This window comes from Salminus brasiliensis, chromosome 23, assembly GCF_030463535.1.
Source record: "Salminus brasiliensis chromosome 23, fSalBra1.hap2, whole genome shotgun sequence".
Lineage (NCBI taxonomy): Eukaryota > Metazoa > Chordata > Actinopteri > Characiformes > Bryconidae > Salminus > Salminus brasiliensis.
In genome coordinates, this window is record NC_132900.1 from 181751 (window position 1) to 207585 (window position 25835).

Below are 25835 nucleotides of genomic sequence, written 5' to 3' on the forward strand. Positions count from 1 at the left end.
CTGAACTGATTAACTGCTGCACTGATTAACTGCTGCACTGCTGAACTGATTAACTGCTGCACTGATTAACTGCTGAACTGATTAACTGCTGAACTGCTGAACTGATTAACTGCTGAACTGCTGAACTGATTAACTGCTGCACTGATTAACTGCTGCACTGATTAACTGCTGCACTGATTAACTGATTAACTGCTGAACTGATTAACTGCTGAACTGCTGAACTGATTAACTGCTGAACTGCTGAACTGATTAACTGCTGAACTGATTAACTGCTGCACTGATTAACTGCTGAACTGATTAACTGCTGAACTGCTGAACTGCTGAACTGATTAACTGCTGCACTGCTGAACTGATTAACTGCTGCACTGATTAACTGCTGCACTGATTAACTGCTGCACTGATTAACTGCTGAACTGATTAACTGCTGCACTGATTAACTGATTAACTGCTGCACTTATTAACTGATTAACTGCTGCACTGATTAACTGATTAACTGATTAACTGCTGCACTGATTAACTGCTGAACTGATTAACTGCTGCACTGATTAACTGCTGCACTGCTGAACTGATTAACTGCTGCACTGATTAACTGCTGCACTGATTAACTGCTGCACTGATTAACTGCTGAACTGCTGCACTGATTAACTGCTGCTCTGATTAACTGCTGAACTGATTAACTGCTGCACTGATTAACTGATTAACTGCTGCACTGATTAACTGCTGCACTGATTAACTGCTGAACTGATTAACTGCTGCACTGATTAACTGATTAACTGCTGCACTGATTAACTGCTGCACTGATTAACTGCTGAACTGATTAACTGCTGCACTGATTAACTGATTAACTGCTGCACTGATTAACTGATTAACTGCTGCACTGATTAACTGCTGCACTGCTGCACTGATTAACTGATTAACTGCTGCACTGATTAACTGATTAACTGCTGCACTGATTAACTGCTGCACTGATTAACTGATTAACTGCTGCACTGATTAACTGATTAACTGCTGCACTGATTTACTGATTAACTGCTGCACTGATTAACTGATTAACTGCTGCACTGATTAACTGCTGAACTGATTAACTGCTGCACTGCTGAACTGATTAACTGCTGCACTGATTAACTGCTGAACTTATTAACTGCTGCACTGATTAACTGATTAACTGATTAACTGCTGCACTGATTAACTGCTGCACTGATTAACTGCTGAACTGCTGCACTGATTAACTGCTGCACTGATTAACTGATTAACTGCTGCACTGATTAACTGATTAACTGCTGCAGTGATTAACTGATTAACTGCTGCAGTGATTAACTGCTGCACTGATTAACTGATTAACTGCTGCACTGATTAACTGCTGCACTGATTAACTGATTAACTGCTGCAGTGATTAACTGCTGCACTGATTAACTGATTAACTGCTGCACTGATTAACTGCTGCACTGATTAACTGCTGAACTGATTAACTGCTGAACTGATTAACTGCTGAACTGATTAACTGCTGAACTGATTAACTGCTGCACTGATTAACTGCTGAACTGATTAACTGCTGCACTGATTAACTGATTAACTGCTGCACTGATTAACTGCTGCACTGATTAACTGCTGAACTGATTAACTGCTGCACTGATTAACTGCTGCACTGATTAACTGCTGAACTGATTAACTGCTGCACTGATTAACTGCTGCACTGATTAACTGCTGCACTGATTAACTGCTGCACTGATTAACTGCTGAACTGATTAACTGCTGCACTGATTAACTGCTGAACTGATTAACTGCTGAACTGATTAACTGCTGCACTGATTAACTGATTAACTGCTGCACTGATTAACTGATTAACTGCTGCACTGATTAACTGCTGCACTGATTAACTGATTAACTGCTGCACTGCTGAACTGATTAACTGCTGCAGTGATTAACTGCTGTACTGCTGCACTGATTAACTGCTGCACTGATTAACTGCTGAACTGCTGAACTGCTGCACTGATTAACTGCTGCACTGCTGCAGTGATTAACTGCTGCAGTGATTAACTGCTGAACTGCTGAACTAATTAACTGCTGCACTGATTAACTGCTGCACTGCTGAACTGATTAACTGCTGCACTGCTGCACTGATTAACTGCTGAACTGATTAACTGCTGCACTGATTAACTGCTGAACTGATTAACTGCTGCACTGATTAACTGATTAACTGCTGAACTGATTAACTGCTGAACTGCTGCACTGATTAACTGCTGAACTGATTAACTGCTGAACTGATTAACTGCTGAACTGCTGCACTGATTAACTGCTGAACTGATTACCTGCTGAACTGCTGAACTGCTGCACTGCTGAACTGCTGAACTGCTGAACTGCTGAACTGCTGCACTGCTGAACTGCTGCACTGATTAACTGCTGAACTGATTAACTGCTGCACTGCTGAACTGCTGCACTGCTGAACTGCTGAACTGCTGAACTGCTGCACTGCTGAACTGCTGCACTGCTGAACTGATTAACTGATTAACTGCTGCACTGCTGAACTGATTAATTGATTAACTGCTGCACTGATTAACTGCTGAACTTATTAACTGCTGCACTGCTGCACTGATTAACTGCTGCACTGATTAACTGATTAACTGCTGCACTGATTAACTGCTGCACTGCTGCACTGATTAACTGCTGCACTGATTAACTGCTGCACTGATTAACTGATTAACTGCTGAACTGATTAACTGCTGCACTGATTAACTGCTGCACTACTGAACTGCTGCACTGATTAACTGCTGCACTGATTAACTGATTAACTGCTGAACTGCTGCACTGATTAACTGCTGCACTGATTAACTGATTAACTGCTGAACTGCTGCACTGATTAACTGCTGCACTGCTGAACTGATTAACTGCTGAACTGATTAACTGCTGCACTGATTAACTGCTGCACTACTGAACTGCTGCACTGATTAACTGCTGAACTGATTAACTGATTAACTGCTGCACTGATTAACTGCTGCACTGATTAACTGATTAACTGCTGAACTGATTAACTGATTAACTGATTAACTGCTGCACTGATTAACTGCTGCACTGATTAACTGATTAACTGCTGCACTGATTAACTGCTGCACTGATTAACTGATTAACTGCTGCACTGATTAACTGCTGCACTGATTAACTGATTAACTGCTGCACTGATTAACTGCTGCACTGATTAACAGATTAACTGCTGAACTGATTAACTGATTAACTGATTAACTGCTGCACTGATTAACTGCTGCACTGATTAACTGATTAACTGCTGAACTGCTGCACTGCTGCACTGATTAACTGCTGCACTGATTAACTGATTAACTGCTGCACTGATTAACTGATTAACTGCTGAACTGCTGAACTGCTGCACTGATTAACTGATTAACTGCTGAACTGATTAACTGCTGAACTGCTGAACTGATTAACTGCTGCACTGCTGAACTGATTAACTGCTGCACTGATTAACTGCTGCACTGATTAATTGCTGCACTGATTAACTGCTGCACTGCTGAACTGATTAACTGCTGCACTGATTAACTGCTGCACTGATTAACTGCTGCACTGATTAACTGCTGCACTGCTGAACTGATTAACTGCTGCACTGATTAACTGCTGCACTGATTAACTGCTGCACTGATTAACTGATTAACTGCTGCACTGATTAACTGCTGCACTGATTAACTGCTGCACTGCTGAACTGCTGCACTGATTAACTGCTGCACTGCTGAACTGCTGACCTCAGCACACCTGGCCAGGTGAGCAGCTCTTCACAGGCAGAAGCAGTGTGTGTTATTGGTGAGAAAGGATATGTGGAGAGAGGGCTGTGCTAACGTCTCTGCCTCCTTCCTTCCTCTTTCCACTGGGCAGAGCTTCTACAGTTCCTCTGCCAGACCTCAGATAGACAGAATACACAGAAACCACCAAAAATACCATACTCATTCTGAAAGTCACAGGGGAATTATCCGCCGAGTGAAGTTCCTGAATGTGTGATGAGCTCATTAATAACAGGCCGAGTGCTGATCACCTGCCTCTGGCCCATGTGATCAGTGATCAGCGATCAGTCACAGCAGGATGAAGGATGTTCGTTAGAGATTCCACAGTTACATAAACAACGTGAAGCAACCTGGGCTTTAACCAGTACACAGCAGGACGTCCGGGGTGTGTGTGTGTGTATGTGTGTGTGTGTGCAGGTAGGTTCTGTAAGGTGAGGGCATTTCAGAATGTAATTGCGTCACAAACACGTGTTCTCCTGCAGTTCTGCATGTCCTTTACTTCACGCTGTCCACCGCCGCCAACACACCACCAAAAGGTCCAGTTAAATACTTCATGGCTGATATGAGCTAAACCCGGGCTGCTGGTGGTCGGTTGTGTGCTGAGGAGGCGCTGCAGGCCTGTGTAGGGTTAATATTAGCGTTAGCATCTTGTTCTAATTGGGCCGTGCTGTTGAAGCCGTGTCAGTAAGAGGAAAGATTAGGAAAGATTTGGGTCTGCTCTGCCAAACAGTCCTCAGCTCATCTGTGATCAGTTTGGATAAAAACTTACATAAACTAATAAGATCCAAATGTCTGAGTGGAGCTGGAGCTGCTGGAGCTGCTGGAGCTGATGGAGCTGGAGCTGCCCTCATTGCGAACACCTCACCTTATTTAGTAAAGTTCAGTCACCTGTCAGCGCACCTGCAGGATCCGTATGCCAAAACCTTCACTAATAAACGTCTGGTTTTCAGTTCTTCAGTTCGGGTGTAGGAGCCGTAAACTCCATCTCCTTTATACTGCAGCGGTACTGAGAGCTGAACATCAGTGAGGTCTGAGTGAACTGCTGGGTGGTGGTGCTGCACCGTGCTGTGGAGATTTGTTCCTCAGTGGAGACGGAAATGGTTGAAAGCTGGTTCTCTAGACAAGAACAGACCCTGTACTGGTACTGGTAAGCTAGCTGGTACTGGTCCTGCTGGTCGACCAGCTTAGTCAGGAGCTGATCCGATCTTCTCAAGTCTCACACTTGCAGGTCAGTTCTGGTCTTCGGTGAAGTTTCGAGCTTCTTCCAACCCAGCTTCATACTGCTCCCCCACGTTCCCCTGGCTGCACACAATCGGACCTCAGGACCTTCCTCACTCCCTCATTTCACTCAGCACTGTTTCTGAGCCGTGTGAAGGAATGCTCTGGACTTCTTCACCTCCTCAGTGGCTGATCATCATCAGGGTTTCTGCTGTTCTCTTTCTAGTGAAGTGTCTTCAGCTCAGGTCCAGAGATCAGCACAGTCACGTCCACAGTGAGCATGACGCAGCTACATTATATTAATGTAGTTACTGCACTGTTACATTACACATAATTCATTCTGTATATTACATTATATTAATGTAATTATTACTGCACTACAATCACTTTTTACGCTTTTATGCCTCAATCATGCTGCTCTCTTGTTTGATTTTGCTGCTGTAAAAACTGACTTTCCCTGTGGGATAAATAAAGTGATCTATCTATCTATCTATCTATCTAACCCGAACATGACCTCAGTGTTCCCCTGAAGGTCTGGAGGAGGAGGAGAATCCCATCTGCCCAGCTCTGCTCTCTGATCTTCACCCGTTCCTCCATGATGCTGCTCCTCCGCTGTACGTCGCTGGTGGGATGGTGTTTATTAAGGAATGTCCCTCACTCCAGAGCTCAGCCGGGTCTCCTGCCTAATTCAGCGTGACAAATCCAGAGTTCTTCCCGCTACATCAGAATTCACACACACACACACACACACACACACACACACACACACAGTGTGGAGAACATTAGTCGTGGTTCTGTGAGATCTGAATGGCTGATTTCATGTTGGTCGGTTTCCTCAGCAGGTCAAAACCACCTGCGCGAGAGAACCTATCCCAAACCCACTTCAGTGAGGAACTACAGTCCCGGTGTGCTCGGGGTGAGTGGTGGTGCCGTAACCCCTCCACTGGAGAACTCATCTGGAGAAACCGTCCGACAGGCCACACAGGATTCCCCCATGAACGTCCTCTCCTACCTCCGAACCCCCCATCCACATCCACCCCCCCCCTCACATCCACCCCCCCTCACCTGGAGAGCGACTACTCAGTCCACTCTGCCAATAAACGGACAAGATCCTCCAGGAGCTTCAGGACTCCATCCTGCCAGCCCCCGAGTCGCGAATGAGTCGTAGCCTTGTTCGCTGTCTTTGGCTCAGTGGCACAGTGACCAGGAGCCCCAGTTAGCATTCCTCTGTCCCTGCCTCCCCCCCTTCACCCAGTGTGGACGAAGTGGACGTAGCAGGATTAGCAGTTAGCGTTCTCCTTCAGGCGTGCTGAGCTCCAGGGCTGGTGAGCTAGCGGCAGTGTGTCTCAGAGCGAGATCGATTGCACTGATAATAGCTAATAATACCAATAGCATTAATCACTAGTTCATTTACTAATAGCATTAATCACTAGTTTATTTACTAATAGCATTAATCACTAGTTCATTTACTAATAGCATTAATCACTAGTTTATTTACTAATAGCATTAATCACTAGTTCATTTACTAATAGCATTAATCACTAGTTTATTTACTAATAGCATTAATCACTAGTTCATTTACTAATAGCATTAATCACTAGTTTATTTACTAATAGCATTAATCACTAGTTCATTTACTAATAGCATTAATCACTAGTTTATTTACTAATAGCATTAATCACTAGTTCATTTACTAATAGCATTAATCACTAGTTCATTTACTAATAGCATTAATCACTAGTTTATTTACTAATAGCATTAATCACTAGTTCATTTACTAATAGCATTAATCACTAGTTTATTTACTAATAGCATTAATCACTAGTTCATTTACTAATAGCATTAATCACTAGTTTATTTACTAATAGCATTAATCACTAGTTCATTTACTAATAGCATTAATCACTAGTTCATTTACTAATAGCATTAATCACTAGTTTATTTACTAATAGCATTAATCACTAGTTCATTTACTAATAGCATTAATCACTAGTTTATTTACTAATAGCATTAATCACTAGTTCATTTACTAATAGCATTAATCACTAGTTCATTTACTAATAGCATTAATCACTAGTTCATTTACTAATAGCATTAATCACTAGTTTATTTACTAATAGCATTAATCACTAGTTTATTTACTAATAGCATTAATCACTAGTTCATTTACTAATAGCATTAATCACTAGTTCATTTACTAATAGCATTAATCACTAGTTTATTTACTAATAGCATTAATCACTAGTTCATTTACTAATAGCATTAATCACTAGTTTATTTACTAATAGCATTAATCACTAGTTCATTTACTAATAGCATTAATCACTAGTTCATTTACTAATAGCATTAATCACTAGTTTATTTACTAATAGCATTAATCACTAGTTCATTTACTAATAGCATTAATCACTAGTTCATTTACTAATAGCATTAATCACTAGTTTATTTACTAATAGCATTAATCACTAGTTCATTTACTAATAGCATTAATCACTAGTTTATTTACTAATAGCATTAATCACTAGTTTATTTACTAATAGCATTAATCACTAGTTCATTTACTAATAGCATTAATCACTAGTTTATTTACTAATAGCATTAATCACTAGTTTATTTACTAATAGCATTAATCACTAGTTCATTTACTAATAGCATTAATCACTAGTTTATTTACTAATAGCATTAATCACTAGTTCATTTACTAATAGCATTAATCACTAGTTCATTTACTAATAGCATTAATCACTAGTTCATTTACTAATAGCATTAATCACTAGTTTATTTACTAATAGCATTAATCACTAGTTCATTTACTAATAGCATTAATCACTAGTTCATTTACTAATAGCATTAATCACTAGTTTATTTACTAATAGCATTAATCACTAGTTCATTTACTAATAGCATTAATCACTAGTTTATTTACTAATAGCATTAATCACTAGTTCATTTACTAATAGCATTAATCACTAGTTTATTTACTAATAGCATTAATCACTAGTTCATTTACTAATAGCATTAATCACTAGTTCATTTACTAATAGCATTAATCACTAGTTTATTTACTAATAGCATTAATCACTAGTTCATTTACTAATAGCATTAATCACTAGTTCATTTACTAATAGCATTAATCACTAGTTCATTTACTAATAGCATTAATCACTAGTTCATTTACTAATAGCATTAATCACTAGTTTATTTACTAATAGCATTAATCACTAGTTTATTTACTAAGTGCTTTGATATGGGAATGAAACAGATCTGTCATTTTACATGATATTTTCTTAGTTTCGGGGTTACATTAAAATATAAATATAAATATAACTAATATTAAAATATAAATATAAATATAACTAATATTAAAATATAAATATAAATATAAATATAACTAATATTAAAATATAAATATAACTAATTTTAAAATATAAATATAACTAATATTAAAATATAAATATAAATATAAATATAACTAATATTAAAATATAAATATAAATATAAATATAACTAATATTAAAATATAAATATAACTAATATTAAAATATGAATGTAACTGTAGCTCTGAGCCCTGGTGTTCATTAGCCGGGAGTCCAGTGAGCTCTGGAGGGTATCTGGACCGGATGGCCATATTTGGAGAGTGGAGGTCCAGCTTCATTCTCAGCCAGTGACGAAACCCTGTGTATCCTCCAGAGTCAGGAGGAGGGACTGGGTGAGTCAGACAGAAATGTGAGAAATCCGACTTTATAAGCCGGAGAGTTTCTCCCAGCTTCAGCTGAGCGGCGATCCCTGAAGGACCGGCAGGAGAGCAGGAGAGCAGGAGAGCAGGAGAGCAGCAGAGCAGCAGAGCAGCAGAGCAGGAGAGCAGGATGGACTTCAGGGCAGCACTGCTGGTGTTTCTGCTCTTTATTGGGGCATCCTCGGGTAGGAAAGCGGTTTCCGTGCCTTTTTCACTGCTTCTGGGTGTTTTAGACAGAATTAGACTGTATTCGTGTGAGAAAACACTGATTTATGAGATGTTTTGACTCATTTTTGTAATTTTCCGTTCCACCTTAAATGATGCAGCAGTTCCACTCTGGCCTCAGGCTCCATTTAAGGTGGAACGGAAAATTACAAAAGTTCAGTTCACTCTTCAGAAGAGTTTTTCACGTTTCTCAGAAGTATATTCTTCTCCAGTCCTACAGCTCGCTCGTTAATTAGTAAATATTCCCGTTTTTATGCACTTTAAATCATTTAAATCCAGCCTCCCCCCTTTCCTTTCTCCACCGTTTCGGAGCTGTGAGCGCGGCTCAGTAGAGCTGGGCAGTGAGACCATAATGAAGAATACCGTCAGAGCCTAATCAACACTGACAGGCTGCAGGTTTCATTACTATTAGAGAAAAGTGTAATTAGACTGGGTTAATTAGATAAGGAGCAGCAGATGTTGGGTATAAATCGCTGTATTCAGTGGTTAAAGTATAAAGTATTTATACCATATATATTATATATTTATGGCCCAGCCCTAGCCCACAGTGTCCTGGTTCTCTGTCTACTGTCTGAAGTTTAAGCGTAATTCTATTTTTTTCTTTTTAGCATCATTGAGTAGAGATCTTCCTCCCAAAGCCAAGGGTGTGACCTGGTCTTCTTACAACTTCAAAACAATCCTAACCTGGAGCCCAAAACCTCTCAACTACACCTTTACTGTGGAGTTCTCGAGGTGAGGATCATCATCATCATCATCTTCTTCATTAGTTTATACCAACTGTTTATTATTCTGACAGATTACAATTCATCTAATCTTTAATTCAGCTGATAACTAATAGTGTTTTAATATAATTAGCTTTAGTTTGTTTACAGCTAGCATTAATATTGTTTGTTTATTATTCGTTATTTATTTATTGATCATGGCTGGTTTATGTTCATATATAATCATTTATAGATTAATACATTTTTTTTTCCCTGATGAAAATGAACAGCTGGTTGGTTTTCTGACTCTCAGTATTAGCTGGTTTTAGCTGTAATTCTAACAATTAATACTAGTATTGATAACTGTTTAACTGTACTAGCAGTTTTAGGTGGTTTTAATAAACTGAGCATTGTTATCTTGTTAATTCATAACCAGTTATAATGTAATATTTGTTGCCTTGTTTATGACCATCATTTTTAGCTGCTTTTCTATAGTAGCTGTGTGTATAACTAGAGCTGTCAGCTGGTTTATTTCTATCTGGCAAAGTTAGTTTCTATATAGCGCCGTTTTCATTTCCAATAATGGTTTTAATAATATTTATTCCTAATGGTCTCCGTCCGCGTGTCCGTACAGGGTTGGTAAGGACAGACAGAGAAACCCGCACTGCATCAGAACCCAGGACACCGAGTGTGACCTGACCAACGACCTGCTGGACCTGAAGAGCTCCTACACGGCCGACGTCCTGTCAGAACCTTTCAGCTTTGACCTGGTGGAGCTGCCGTCCACTCAGTCCAAGAAGTTCTGCCCTTACAACGACAGTGAGTTCACACTGCTGCGGCGGACCCCCCTGCAGTTACTGTGGGAAAGAACAGGGTGTGTTTACCTCTGAGCGTAAACACACTGTGAGCTCACCCCACCACACACTCCTCTCCATCACAGCCCGCAGCTGCGCTCCTTCTGTTTGAGTGTAGTGTGTGAGACCGGCTCTAATCCTGTGTTAAAACTCTGGGTCAGTCTCGGTTTCCTGGCTGCCGTTAGTCCTCTACCAGTAAACAGAGCTCTGCACTGTGTTTATACTGAACTCCTGAAATGTGGTGATTTTGTGTTCATGATCTTCTCGTTTCTCCTGTTTCTGTGTTTCTGCAGCTCTGATAGGAAAACCCAGGTTCACCCTCAAGCTGAATGAAAATAACACGGTGGTGATCTTCGTCCAGGACCCGCTCACCGCTTTACACCAGCACGGGAAACCGCTGACCATCCGGGACGTCTTTAAAGGAGACCTGAAGTACAAGATTACCTACACCAAAGCCGGGAGCACCGGGCCGGTGAGCAGCATACTGAGTCCGCTACATTATTAATATATTAGTGATGTCATTAATATAAAGAATTACAGTAAAGAATAAAGAATACCCCCCCCCCCCGCTTTACAGTGTGTGATGGTTTAGTGTGTGGAGTGAGGTGCAGGCTTTGTTGCTGTATTCTGAGTGTGTGTGTGTGTGTGTGTGTTCCTGCAGAGGAGTGTGGTGGTGGATGGGAACGAGGTGGAGATGACTGAGCTGGATAAAGGTCAGAGTTACTGCTTCAGCGTAGCTGCGTACCTCCCGTCCCGCAGAGGAGCAAAGAAGCTGGGCAAGTGGAGCTTTCCCCAGTGTTCACCAGCAGGGGGCAGAAGCTTCCTAGAGGGTGAGTCTGAGAGTTTACCCAGCGCTTCGCTATGCTACGCTACAGTGTACAGGAAGGGTCTCCACACACCCAGAGTGTTTCAGCTTCAACTGAACCAAATGAAAGGTTCTCTAGTAAAGCAGTGGTTCTATAGAGAAGCTAGACAATTCTAGACACTATCGCATGGTTCTAGCTATCTGCAGCAGAACGTTACAGATGGTGATGATCACTTCTTACAGAGTTCAGATGATGTTGACTGACTTTTCTGAATAGCGCCTCTCGCTGGTGCGGACGAGGGTTCTCCCACCGTGTTCTCCCAGTTTAAACAGAGTGAAGGGTTCTGCCGGGTCACCCCAGAGCGGAACCAAATGAATCAGCAGTAAACCAGTTTATTCCCCTCCAGTTTAACCCTTTAGTGTCTGAGACGCTAAACACCCACAGACCTGATCAGACAGCTGGAAGCGCTGGAGTGTCTGATCACCTGATTGGGAGTTAAAGGAGGTAAACTGTTCAGATCAGCTCTGAAAGTGAACTTCTGTAGTTCCATCTACAGTCAGATCCCTCGTGTAGAAGACTACAGTCCGCTGACTCAGAGGGTCACCGGAGGTCAGCAGAGGCAGCTGTGTGGAAAATTCCATGTCAGTTCCCAGAAACAGTCAGAAGCCCAGTTTCATTCCACTCTGTTGCAGCAGTTACACCAATCCCCCCCCGCCGGCACTGCCCACACCTTCCCACACTGCCCACACCCCCCCCCCACACACACACTCCCCCCTCCCCCTCCCCCCCACTGCTTGTTTCGTGTGAAGTTCAGGAGAGCGTGTTTCTTACAGAAGCTCCTGTGTTTCAGAGTACGGCCTGTGGGTGGTTGGGAGTGGACTCCTGATGATGGTCACTTTCCTGGTCATTGTGGTCATCCTGACTGTGGCCTGCTGCAGACGGACAAAGAAAGGAAAGCAGGCCGAGGACAGTGAGGCCATCGCTCACGTTTAGGACACACACACACACACACACACACACACACTCTGTTTCTGTGAAACGTTAGCACTACAGGATGTGTCGTACACGTCCACTACAGCTCCAATAATCAACAAATAGCCCCTAATCAGAGCCGTGTTATTAATATTAATATATTTAGCAGATGATGTTTGAGTGACAGGATTAGTAATTGAAGATGACAGTGTTTTATATAAATATATATTTAATAATATATATGATTTAATTGGAAAAGTCTGTGTGTAGCGTGTTTGTTTATTTATTTATTTATTTGTATATTAGCTGTGATTGTTGACAGTTTTATTTTCTCAGCTCTTCCAGTGTAAAGTGATATTTTTATGAATATATTTTTTATGCAGATTTGAACACAATAAAGTTTGGAATAATTAATCATTTCCTCTGATTTCTGATTCTGAGCTGATCAATAAAAAAGGGCAGAAACACTCTGCTTTGATCCTGATAATAAAACAGCGCCACCTGCTGCACAGTCTGATTATGATCTCAGCAGTCAGGGCTGGACCGCGGGGTGGACCGCGGGGTGGAGCAGGTCTGTGTGTTTCTAAGCTGGTTCAGTCTCTCTGTCAGATCCGAGCTGCAGATGCTGCAGACAGACTAGGACTGATCAACTACAATAAACCCATCAATTATTGTTTCTGTTCTTCATCAGTGTGTGTGTGTGTGTGAGAGAGTGTGTGTGCATGTGTGTGTGTGTGTGTGTGTGAGAGTGTGTGTGTGCGTGTGTGTGTGTGTGTGTGTGTGAGAGTGTGTGTGCGTGTAAAAACAGATCAAAAATAAAAACACTGCTGTTAATTACAGTTTAAATCATTTAATGAATCGTTTTGGAAGTGAGGACATTTTCCTTCATCATAATAAAGACTGCTGTGATATTAATTATTATTAATAATATTATTAATATAATTACTTAATTTAGCTCAGCTTATTGATCGACACAGTTGGTTATTAACACACTTGATCACTTCCTCTTCAGTACCCGGTTCTGAACTCCTCCCCTTCTCACACACACCAGTACACCCACTCCCTCTCTCTCTCCCACACACACACACACACACACACCAGTACACCCACTCCCTCTCTCTCACACACACACACACACCAGTACACCCACTCCCTCTCTCTCACACACACACACACACACACACACCAGTACACCCACTCCCTCTCTCTCACACACACACACACCAGTACACCCACCCCCTCACACACACACACACACCAGTACACCCACTCCCTCTCTCTCACACACACACACACACACACCAGTACACCCACCCCCTCACACACACACACACACCAGTACACCCACTCCCTCTCTCTCACACACACACACACACACACCAGTACACCCACCCCCTCACACACACACCAGTACACCCACTCCCTCTCTCTCTCACACACACACACACACACACACACACCAGTACACCCACCCCCTCACACACACACACACACACCAGTACACCCACTCCCTCTCTCTCACACACACACACACCAGTACACCCACCCCCTCTCTCACACACACACACCAGTACACACACACACACACACACACCAGTGAGAAACAGCACTAACAGTAGGGATGTCCTGATCCGATCTGAGTGCTTTAATGCTGAGTATCGTCTATTGCCCAGATCAGCTCTGATTCTGATCCGATCAGGACATCCCTGCTAAAGACGCTGGACCTCATTCACCAAGCGTTCTTCTTAAACCCACCGCAGCAGGAGCCACTGGGAGCTGAGAGTTTAGGAGGACAGTGGAGCTGAAGATGATGGTGAGTGAGGCCCAGTGCCAGTAACAGAACTTTCAGCAGTAACTACACCTGGTCGCTGGTTCTGACGGCACTGTGATCTCTCCCTGAGAGACGGTTCCCCTCCGGACGGAGGAAATGAACCCGTTCATATAAACGACGTCTTCCTACAGAAACAGGGAACTGCTCACAGCTTTAAAAACCCGGGAGAAACCCAGTGAGAATCGGAGCAGTTCTGAATGTGCGTTTAGCAGCCTGGTCCCGGTCCTGCTGGACCTGAAGCTGAGCAACGAGCAAGTCTCAAAGTCCTGACCCTCAGGTCGCGAGTCCAGTCTCTGCTGCAGAAACGGACCGTTTTTGGTCACTGACGGTCGGTTCTCACGTGGTCGTCACGGCTGCAGCAGCTCCTCACTCTCCTCCGCTCCTCCCTGATCCTCAGGAGCCGAACCTCACCGTGTCTTCTGTGATGGGCTTGAACTCGTAGCTTCCTCTGCCGTCCATGTGCAAATAGTACTGGAACACAGACAGAACCAACGAATCAATGAATAGAAGTGGCCACTTTATTAGAAACACCTGAGCTGCCTTCCTGCCTCGGAGCTCCACTAGAAATGTGTTCTGACCGAGAGCAGAGGTCCGAGGGTCAGTCTCTGAACTGATCAGATGAAACAGCTGAATCTCAGGGTTACCTCTGAGTCTGACTCTACCTCTGACTTTACCTCTGACCTCTGACTCTACCTCTAACTCTACCTCTGACTCTACCTCTGAGCCTGACTCTACCTCTGAGTCTGACTCTGAGCCTGACTCTACCTCTGAGTCTGACTCTACCTCTGACTTTACCTCTGACCTCTGACTTTACCTCTGACTTCTAACTCTACCTCTGACTCTACCTCTGAGTCTGACTCTATCTGTTTTTCCTTTTTTGCTCAGATTTAACTGAAATCTGAAAACTGTAAATCTGGTTGAAAGCTCTTGTGACGCCCAGAGGGGTTTTTTGCCTGTCATCTCTTCAGGTGGGTAGATGGCGCTCTCTCCCCTCAGCACACTTAAGTGATGTTAGCTGGCACTTCTGAACCCTGCTGAACCCTGCTGAGCTGCTGAACCCTGCTGAGCTGCTGAACACTGCTGAACACTGCTGAGCTGCTGAACCCTGCTGAGCTGCTGAACACTGCTGAACCCCGCTGAACTGCTGAACACTGCTGAGCTGCTGAACCCTGCTGAACCCTGCTGAACTGCTGAACACTGCTGAACACTGCTGAACCCCGCTGAACTGCTGAACACTGCTGAACCCTGCTGAGCTGCTGAACCCTGCTGAACTGCTGAACACTGCTGAACCCTGCTGAGCTGCTGAACACTGCTGAACCCTGCTGAACACTGCTGAACCCTGCTGAGCTGCTGAACCCTGCTGAACTGCTGAACACTGCTGAACACTGCTTAACTGCTGAACACTACTGAGCTGCTGAACACTGCTTAACTGCTGAACACTGCTGAGCTGCTAAACCCTGCTGAGCTGCTGAACACTGCTGAGCTGCTAAACCCTGCTGAGCTGCTGAACACTGCTGAACCCTGCTGAACACTGCTGAACACTGCTGAACCCTGCTGAGCTGCTGAACACTGCTGAACCCTGCTGAACACTGCTGAACCCTGCTGAACTGCTGAACCCTGCTGAGCTGCTGAACACTGCTGAACTGCTGAACCCTGCTGAGCTGCTGAACACTGCTGAACTGCTGAACCCTGCTGAGCTGCTAAACACTGCTGAGCTGCTGAACACTGCTGAACCCTGCTGAGCTGCTGAACACTGCTGAACTGCTGAACCCTGCTGAGCTGCTAAACCCTGCTGAGCTGCTGAACACTGCTGAACTGCTAAACACTGCTGAACCCTGCTGAGCTGCTGAACACTGCTGAACTGCTGAACCCTGCTGAGCTGCTAAACCCTGCTGAGCTGCTAAACCCTGCTGAACTGCTAAACACTGCTGAACACTGCTGAGCTGCTAAACACTGCTGAGCTGCTAAACACTGCTGAACCCTGCTGAGCTGCTGAACACTGCTGAACTGCTAAACCCTGCTGAGCTGCTAAACCCTGCTGAACTGCTAAACACTGCTGAACCCTGCTGAGCTGCTGAACACTGCTGAACACTGCTGAACCCTGCTGAACCCTGCTGAGCTGCTGAACACTGCTGAACCCTGCTGAGCTGCTGAACACTGCTGAACCCTGCTGAGCTGCTGAACACTGCTGAACCCTGCTGAGCTGCTAAACCCTGCTGAACTGCTGAACACTGCTGAACCCTGCTGAGCTGCTGAACACTGCTGAACCCTGCTGAGCTGCTGAACACTGCTGAACCCTGCTGAGCTGCTGAACACTGCTGAACTGCTGAACACTGCTGTATAAAGACGTGTGAACACTCTGTGTAAAAAGCTCCCATAATGCCTTAGTGTTCCCCCAGAGAAGTGCAGTGTTGGGGGTGTGGTGGTGTTTACCTCATGGTGTTTCCACAGAGAACTTCTGTGAGAGACCGTGAACAGAGTAATCCCGACCTGAAACACACACACACACACACACACACACACACACACACAGCTCACTTTATGTTGTGTTTTGTTTCCAATCAGTGAAATTCAGTAAATAAACAGAAAATCATCAACACTGTGAACCTCAACACTGTGAACAGGGGTGCACAAACTTTTGCTTACTCTCATAATGAGAACACAGCCTCCAGTGTTAATTGTTAAACACACTTCAGTATGAGTGGGCGGGGTTAAACTGTGGTAGGCTGTTCAGGTGATATGTAAATGAGCTGGCTTTTCTGACACAGAACCTCCCCATGTTGTAAAGCAGGGTTCCCACAGTGAATCCTGGAGAACCTCCACTCTGCATCTCCCCCATCATCTCCCCCATCATCTCCCCCTCCCTCCATCAGCACCTGACTCGCTACCCCATTAACCAGCTGCACCTGCCTGAGCTCAGGTGTGTTTCAGCAAGGAGAGCACACACAGGACCGACTCTGCCTGATCCTGCTGGCCACTTTAACCAAGCTCTCTGTGTGTGTGTGTGTGTGTGTGTGTGTGTGTGAGTGTGTGAGTGTGTGTGTTACCTTCCTGCAGTGGCTGTAGATGTAATCCTCCACATCCACGCTGACCGCGCTGGTGCACTCGTCCAGGATGGCAAACTGAGGCTTATGGTAGAACAGACGGGCCATCTGGAACCAGAACCGCGTCCGGGTCAGTCATTAACTCACTAACTCTGTAATGAGCTCCAGAGTGTCTGTAGACTGTAGAGTGACTCCCAGACTGGGGGTCACTCTGATTTTCACTGTTACAACATTAACCCCCTGCAGCTTCAGCGCTCCGGCTTTATTTACCTTTAATATTCAAATGAACGATAATAAACGCATTTCATTCCTAATATTTACTTCTGATAAACGACCTGCAGCCCAAATCAATCAGTCCTTCAAAATATTTCAAACATGTTATGGTTTAATTAATAAAACATCTAACTAATTAAGCTTTATTACTCATTATTATATTTTTATTTTTAATGTAAAATATATATTGTCACTATTTAAAAACATGTAATGAATTAAAAAGAATGATTTAAAACACTGTAACGTTTAAAGGTTTAGTGAGAATAAAGCAGCTGTGTGCTAACATCTGGAGTATATTTTATTGATTATTTATTTATGAAGTATTTAGCAGAGCTCTGATCTTACAGCCATTCTCTGCTTCTCTCCTCCGCTCAGGATGTCCATCCAGTCCTGCACGCTGTCCCAGCTGCCCTCCCGCTCCAGGATGTGTCCCAGCTGGACGTTATCCAGGTATTCCTTCAGCACCTGCAGATAAACACCACATTACCACCACCTCCCTCCGGGGTCAGTCCACCTGACCTCCACTCTCTCCGCTCTCTCGTCCTGCTCCTAATATGGGCTTGACTACAGGTCAGGAGAGGTGGTCCTCAGGGTCTCTGAGCAGAGGTTTGAGGAGCGCTGCTGCAGACGCCTCAGTGCAGGTGGGGTGTGGTGCTGCAGTCTGCTGTTGTACCTTATCAGACGTCCCCCTCCTCTTCTGCTCTTCATGAGTGTCGGGGTAAATCACCTGATCCCGCAGCGACCCCAGGGTCATGTAGGGCCTCTGGACACAAACAACAAAATCTGTCTTTGTCTGGACCAATCAGATCAGATCAATCAGACCACATAAACACATCAGCACACACACCACTCGTCCAATCAGCACCACCTGCATAATTAGCATTGACGAACCGTTACCTGTGGCACGTAGAAGAGCTTCCCTCGCTCAGGTTTGGTCAAACGCCCTCCAAAAAGCGGCCACAGCTGAAACACATGAAGACACACACACTGAATATTCACACCCACTGAATTCACACCCACTGAATTCACACACACTGAACACACACACACTGAATATTCACACCCACTGAATTCACACACACTGAATTCACACACACTGAACACACACCCACTGAATTCACACACACTGAATATACACACACTGAATTCACACACACTGAATATACACACACTGAATTCACACACACTGAATATACACACACTGAATTCACACACACTGAATTCACACACACTGAATATACACACACTGAATTCACACACACTGAATTCACACACACTGAATTCACACACACACTGAATTCACACACACTGAACACACACACACTGAATTCACACACACTGAATTCACACACACACTGAATTCACACACACTGAACACACACACACTGAATTCACACACACTGAATATACACACATACACACTGAACACAGAGGGTTCTCTTCACCTTCAACTGTTCATTTTCATTTTTTTGTATTTTAAAGATTTGAGATCAAATCCAGATGTTTCTACACAAAGGGCTTCATCACATCAGTACGCTATCTGTCCAAATGTTTGTGGACACCCCTTCTAATTAATGCATTCAGCTACTTTAAGTTGCACCCGTTGCTGACACAGATGTGCAAATGCACACACACAGCTTGTCTAGAAGTACTGCCAATAGAATAGGACTCTCTAGAGCAGATCAACATCATGACCCTATTGGCTCCATGCTGCCTAATGCCAGGCGTGGGCTAGAGGGGTATAAAGCCCCCCAGCATTGAGCTCTTTTAATTCCCTTGATTTCAGAAAAGATAAATGAGCAGGTGTCCCAATACTTTTTTCCATTAAATGTAAATGTAAATAAAAGTTCCATCATAATTTCAGGAGAGTGGTTTCGACTGTTCACTCAGTTGAGAGTCAGAGTAATGTTTCTGTCAGCAGGTTTGTTATTGTAGTAATGTAAAGTGAATTAATCATATTTATCAATGATCATGATCAATACTACTAATCTATTAATCATTCTATTCATATATTTATTAAATTAGATTTTCTGAGTGGGAGGAAAGAATCGCCCAGAAGAGTTAGTTCAGATTAAGACTGAATATCAGTCACTGTACTCTGAGCAGTGCTGTCTTTTATAACTGGTTATAATTGATAATCAGTAATATTACATATGGCGAATAAAACTATTATTGATTTATTAATGAACCTCTTAATGAACCTATTAATGAACCTCTCACCTCTCCCAGAACCCGGAACAGAGAGCTTTTCCCACAGCCATTTGGACCGCACACTAAAACATTGGTCCCAGACGCCACCTGCAGAACCAGGTACACATTAATGCAGAACTGCATCTTTAGCACCTTAGAATATACACCTAAAACATCAGACAGAACCTAAAACCCAGGGTTATCATCCCTGTCAGTTACACGACACTAAACATTCAGACTTAAATACCCTAAATATTCAGAAGTACATGTAGTTCAGTTTATTTGAGTCTTGATTTATTAACTAAACTTTTAAAACACAGTAAAACACCAACCTCAAACGACAGGTCACGGATGAGAATGTCTCCATTAGGGGTCGCTAGAGGAATGTGCTCAAACCTGCAGATAAATAAACATCTCTAACTGAACTGAAATAAGACTGTCTGATCTGCTCCTGTTTAAGAGTGTACAGGTGTAAGGGTGTAAGGGTGTAAGGGTGTATAGGTGTAAGGGTGTAGGGTTTTATGGGTGTATAGGTGTGAGGGTGTAGAGATGTATAGATGTATAGGTGTAAGGGTGTATAGCTGTATAGGTGTAAGGGTGTATAGCTGTATAGGTGTAAGGGCGTATATGTGTAAGAGTGTATAGGTGTAGGGTTTTAAGGATGTATAGGTGTGAGGGTGTAGAGATGTATAGGTGTAAGAGTGTATAGGTATAAGGGTGTAAGGGTGTATAGGTGTAAGGGTGTATAGCCGTATAGGTGTAAGAGTGTATAGGTGTAAGGGCGTATATGTGTATAGGTATAAGAGTGTATAGGTGTAAGGGCGTATATGTGTAAGAGTGTATAGGTGTAGGGTTTTAAGGGTGTATAGGTGTGAGGGTGTAGAGATGTATATGTGTAAGAGTGTATAGGTGTAGGGTTTTAAGGGTAAGGGTGTGTAGCTGTACAGGTGTATAGGTGTAAGGGTGTATAGCTGTATAGATGTATAGGTGTAAGGGTGTATAGCTGTATAGATGTATAGGTGTAAGGGTGTATAGCTGTATAGGTGTAAGTGTGTATGGGTGTATAGATGTATAGGTGTAAGGGTGTATAGCTGTATAGGTGTATAGCTGTATAGGTGTAAGGGTGTATAGCTGTATAGATGTATAGGTGTAAGGGTGTATAGGTGTAAGGGCGTATATGTGTATAGGTATAAGAGTGTATAGGTGTAAGGGTGTATATGTGTAAGAGTGTATAGGTGTAGGGTTTTAAGGGTGTATTGCTGTATAGGTGTAAGAGTGTATAGGTGTAAGGGCGTATATGTGTATAGGTATAAGAGTGTATAGGTGTAAGGGCGTATATACAGTGAGTCCAAGAAGTATTTGATCCCTTGCTGATTTTCTTCGTTGGCCCACTAATAAAGACATGATCATTCTATACTTTTAATGGTAGATGTATTCTTACATGGAGAGACAGAATATTAAAAAGAAAATCCAGAAAATAAATCTAAGGAATATATATTAATTGATTTGTATTTCATGGAGTGAAATAAGTATTTGATCCCTTAGTATTCATTAGCAGTTCTGGCTTTTACAGACCAGTTAGACACTCCCAATCAACTTGTTACCTGACCTGAAGCCACCTGTTCTCACTAATCACTTGTGTGAAAAACACCTGTCCACAGAATCAGACAGATCACACAGATTTCAAGTCTCCAACATGGGTAAAACCAAAGAGCTGTCACAGGACCTCAGAGTCAGAATTGTTGACCTTCACAAAGCTGGAATGGGCTACAAAAAGATTAGTAAGGTGTTGGATGTGAAAGTAACAACTATTGGTGCAATTATCAGAAAGTTTAAAGAGTATAACATGACAATCAACAGACCTCGGCCCGGTGCTCCAAAGAAGATTTCGCCTCGTGGGGTGGCAATGATGCTGAGAACAGTCAGAAATCGTCCTGCAACCACTCGGCAGGAGTTAGCAAATGACCTGAAGGCAGCTGGGACCACAGTTTGCAAGGAAACAATTGGCAACACTTTGCGCAACAATGGATTCACATCCTGCAGTGCCCGAAAGGTACCCCTGCTGAAGAGAGCACATGTGGAGGCGCGCCTCAAGTATGCCAATGATCATTTGAAAGATGAACCAAGTTATTGGGAGAAGGTTTTGTGGTCAGACGAGACCAAAATTGAACTTTTTGGCCTCAACTCCACCCGCCATGTGTGGAGGAAGAAAAATGCTGCCTATGACCCCAAGAACACTGTGCCCACCGTCAAGCATGGAGGTGGAAGCATAATGTTTTGGGGGTGTTTCTCTGCCAAGGGTACAGGGCTACTTCACCGCATCACTGGGAAGATGGATGGAGCCATGTACCGCACAATCCTGAGGGACAACCTCCTCCCCTCTGCCAGGGATCTGAAAATGGGCCGTGGTTGGGTCTTCCAACATGATAACGACCCTAAACATACAGCAAAGGCAACAAAGGATTGGCTCAAGAAAAATCACATTAAGGTCATGGAGTGGCCCAGCCAGTCGCCAGACCTCAATCCGATCGAAAATCTATGGAGGGAGCTGAAGGTCAGAGTTGCCAAGCGACAGCCCACCAACCTTCATGATTTAGAGAGGATCTGCAAAGAAGAGTGGGCCAAAATTCCCCCTGGTGTGTGTGCTAAACTTGTGGTTAACTACAACAAACGTCTCACCGCTGTGCTTGCAAACAAAGGCTTTGCCACTAAGTATTGAGTGTGTTTGGCAAGAGGGATCAAATACTTATTTTCCTCATTGAAATACAAATTAATTAAAATATATTCTTTAAAATTATATTCTGGATTTTTGTCTTGATATTCTGTCTCTCCATGTTAGAATATATCTACCATTAAAAGTGCAGAAGGATAGTGTCTTTATTAGTGGGCAAACAAAGAAAATCAGCAAGGGATCAAATACTTCTTGGACTCACTGTATGTAAGAGTGTATAGGTGTAGGGTTTTAAGGGTGTATAGGTGTGAGGGTGTAGAGATGTATATGTGTAAGAGTGTATAGGTGTAGGGTTTTAAGGGTGTATAGGTGTAGGGTTTTAAGGGTGTATAGGTGTGAGGGTGTAGAGATGTATATGTGTAAGAGTGTATAGGTGTAGGGTTTTAAGGGTGTATAGGTGTAGGGTTTTAAGGGTGTATAGGTGTAAGGGTGCAGAGATGTATATGTGTAAGAGTGTATAGGTGTAGGGTTTTAAGGGTAAGGGTGTATAGCTGTATAGGTGTATAGGTGTAAGGGTGTATAGCTGTATAGGTGTAAGGGTGTATAGCTGTATAGGTGTAAGGGTGTATAGCTGTATAGGTGTAAGGGTGTATAGCTGTATAGATGTATAGGTGTAAGGGTGTATAGCTGTATAGGTGTAAGGGTGTATAGCTGTATAGGTGTAAGGGTGTATAGATGTATAGGTGTAAGGGTGTATAGCTGTATAGGGGTAAGGGTGTATATCTGTATAGGTGTAAGGGTGTATAGCTGTATAGGTGTAAGGGTGTATAGCTGTATAGATGTATAGGTGTAAGGGTGTATAGCTGTATAGGTGTAAGGGTGTATAGCTGTATAGGTGTAAGGGTGTATAGCTGTATAGGTGTAAGGGTGTATAGATGTATAGGTGTAAGGGTGTATAGCTGTATAGGGGTAAGGGTGTATATCTGTATAGGTGTAAGGGTGTATAGCTGTATAGGGGTAAGGGTGTATATCTGTATAGGTGTAAGGGTGTATAGATGTATAGATGTATAGGTGTAAGGGTGTATAGCTGTATAGATGTATAGGTGTAAGGGTGTATAGCTGTATAGATGTATAGGTGTAAGGGTGTATAGCTGTATAGATGTATAGGTGTAAGGGTGTATAGCTGTATAGGTGTAAGGGTGTATAGCTGTATAGGTGTATAGGTGTAAGAGTGATGTAGTAATGATATAAATATAACATCTCAGCTTGGAGGAATATGAATGAGCTCAGAGTCAGAGGGAGTCAGAGGGAGTCAGGGGGAGTAAGGGGAAGTCAGAGAGAGTCAGGGGGAGTAAGGGGGAGTCAGAGGAAGTCAGGGGGAGTCAGAGAGAGTCAGGAGGAGTAAGGGGGAGTCAGAGAGAGTCAGGGGGAGTAAGGGGGAGTCAGGGGGAGTTACCTGATGATTTTGTCTGCGTGAACTATCTCTCCACTGCCGGGTACCAGTTTATCCACTGTATCAGATTCTGAGAAAGGAGATAAACATAATAATAATATTAATAATAATAGTGTGTGTGTGTGTGTGTGTGTGTGTTCACCGCACGGATGGGTTAAAGGCAGTGGCCAAATTCCAGCTGTGCCCAACACTAAAGGTCAGTGTGGTCTTGTCTTGGATAATTTACAGTAGATACTGAATAACTGATGGTGGGCACTGAAGACCAGTGTTGCGAACCTTTCCCCAGCTGGGAGACCATGGTGCGCTCATATCTGCCCGAGTTCAGCTCCTTCAGGACCTCCTGGATCTCTGTAATCCGTGCAGTGAAGCTGCAGATGGAAAAACACTCAGTGAGGCCATACACACACACATACACACACACACACACACACACACACACACACACACACACACACATACATACACACATACATACACACATACACACACACACACACACACACACACACAGTGGAATGCATGGGGCTAAAATGCTACAAAGTGAATGGGCGGGGCTATTACAGTGTATATATTTGGACTTCATGAAAGCGGAGTGTGTGTGTGTGTGAGAGAATGAGAGCTACAGTCTCCAGTGTTTGTTGTTGAACTCCCAAGACATTCTAGCTCAGCCAGGAACATTTCTGGAACATCAGAGGGGGATTTTCTGTGGAATTAATTCCAATCTTATTTCTGAGACTTCTGGAGTTCTGACAGAGGAGGCCAGAATATGAAGAAATGATCTGAGAATGCACAGACATATATTTACTGACCCTGACAGCCTGGTCATCTCTCTGCCTGCCAGGACGATTCTGCCCAGAGCCTGAGCCAGACTCAGCAGCATCCGCCCACTCTGATAGTAGTCCTGCACAGAACAGCCCACACATCACAAACTGCTGAACCAGCAAACACTCGTATCATCATCACGTCATGAAGAACTCTGACCCTTTATTCAGTTTATCACAGAGTGTCCCGTTCTGTAATGACGGGTCTGGTCCTGATTCTGACAGCGGTCCGATTGTTTACATTCGTAAAGAATTTAAGTTCTAACACTGCAGTTCAGTCTGGGTCTCCTCCTGTAGACCCCCCGGTGTATCTGACCCCCTCACAGCTCTGTTCTCACACCAGCCTCTCAAACACCATCCTCACACAGCCAAGCGCTCACCTCCAGTCTTTCCGAGTGTGTGCTGTTTAGATGCCGTGTGCTTTTGGGGTCTAAGAAGGGTCTGCTGACCACCAGGTACCCGACCACCAGAGCGATGTCTGAGGAACCAGAGTGAACAGTGATTAGTGTAATACTACACCAAACCCTAATTACATCAGAGCATTACACCTCACTGAGGAACGGATCAACTGAAAAGATCCAGAATCCAATCTTCTCACTTTAAAGTAAGAAAATGAGAATTTGTAAGATGTGAGGTTTTGTTGGAACAGCGGGGAAAGAACTGGATGAAGATTCTTCAGCTTCTCTGAGTTTCTCACATTTAGCAATGATGCTGTCGACGATTCCCATAGAGAAACGGAAACAGATGAAGCGGTTCAGGTGCTCCACCTGTAGGGGGCAGCAGTGGGGGAAAACACCCCTATTACTAAACACTCATAAAATGCAGACTGTGGAGTATAATATTAATAATAATAATAATATTAATAATGAATAATAACAGTAACAATAATAATAATAATTACCAGCTTGTTGAAAGTGTCGTGGATGGTCTTCCTCTCCCTCTTGCTGCCGTTATAGAAGGCAATCTCCTCACTGTAAAAACAGCCGAACACTCTGCTCTGTACACCTTACACCGATACACACTGATGTTCAAAAGTTTGGGTACTCAGTTCTCCTCTAAATGAGGCTGATTAGATTTTCTCAGTTACTATAAACCCGCTAATCAAACACACACAGAGGCAGTGTGTGTGTGTGTGTGTGTGTGTGTGTGTGTATACCTGTTGGTGATGAGGCGGGAGTTGACGTATCTGTATTCTCCCTCAAACTTCTGCTCTATTACAGTCATTTTCCCAATGGGTCTCCTCAGACGGGTCAGC

General features: G+C 43.4%; 2 protein-coding genes across 4 annotated transcripts in view; one reads left to right on the forward strand and one right to left on the reverse strand.

Moving 5' to 3' along the window:
• Positions 1-8783: 8783 nt before the first annotated feature.
• f3b (coagulation factor III, tissue factor b) lies at positions 8784-12695 on the forward strand. Of its 3 annotated transcripts, none has more exons than XM_072668728.1 (6): positions 8784-8805; positions 8846-8924; positions 9573-9696; positions 10300-10484; positions 10813-10991; positions 11181-12264. In XM_072668728.1, the coding sequence occupies exons 2-6, from the start codon at positions 8870-8872 to the stop codon at positions 11499-11501; spliced, it is 864 nt and encodes a 287-aa protein (XP_072524829.1). In that variant the 5' UTR covers positions 8784-8805; positions 8846-8869; the 3' UTR covers positions 11502-12264. The 3 variants fall into 3 exon arrangements, with proteins under 3 accessions (XP_072524829.1, XP_072524830.1, XP_072524828.1); XM_072668729.1 differs by having other exon boundaries at positions 8790-8924; positions 11181-11349; positions 12176-12695; XM_072668727.1 differs by having other exon boundaries at positions 8790-8924.
• Positions 12696-13131: 436 nt separating this feature from the next.
• abcd3b (ATP-binding cassette, sub-family D (ALD), member 3b) overlaps positions 13132-25835 on the reverse strand; it is an 18682-nt gene continuing 5978 nt past the window's right edge. Inside the window, exons 9-23 of the mRNA XM_072668424.1 lie at positions 25737-25835; positions 25482-25551; positions 25278-25347; positions 24961-25058; positions 24569-24660; positions 24036-24127; positions 23763-23829; positions 19968-20031; positions 19666-19743; positions 18343-18408; positions 18119-18208; positions 17791-17910; positions 17176-17280; positions 16562-16618; positions 13132-14599 (exon numbers count right to left, since the gene is read on the reverse strand). The exon at positions 25737-25835 is cut by the window's right edge and continues 44 nt beyond it. Coding sequence (XP_072524525.1) covers positions 14522-14599; positions 16562-16618; positions 17176-17280; positions 17791-17910; positions 18119-18208; positions 18343-18408; positions 19666-19743; positions 19968-20031; positions 23763-23829; positions 24036-24127; positions 24569-24660; positions 24961-25058; positions 25278-25347; positions 25482-25551; positions 25737-25835 — 1246 coding nt within the window. The 3' untranslated portion in view covers positions 13132-14521. The remainder of the gene's footprint in view (positions 14600-16561; positions 16619-17175; positions 17281-17790; positions 17911-18118; positions 18209-18342; positions 18409-19665; positions 19744-19967; positions 20032-23762; positions 23830-24035; positions 24128-24568; positions 24661-24960; positions 25059-25277; positions 25348-25481; positions 25552-25736) is intronic.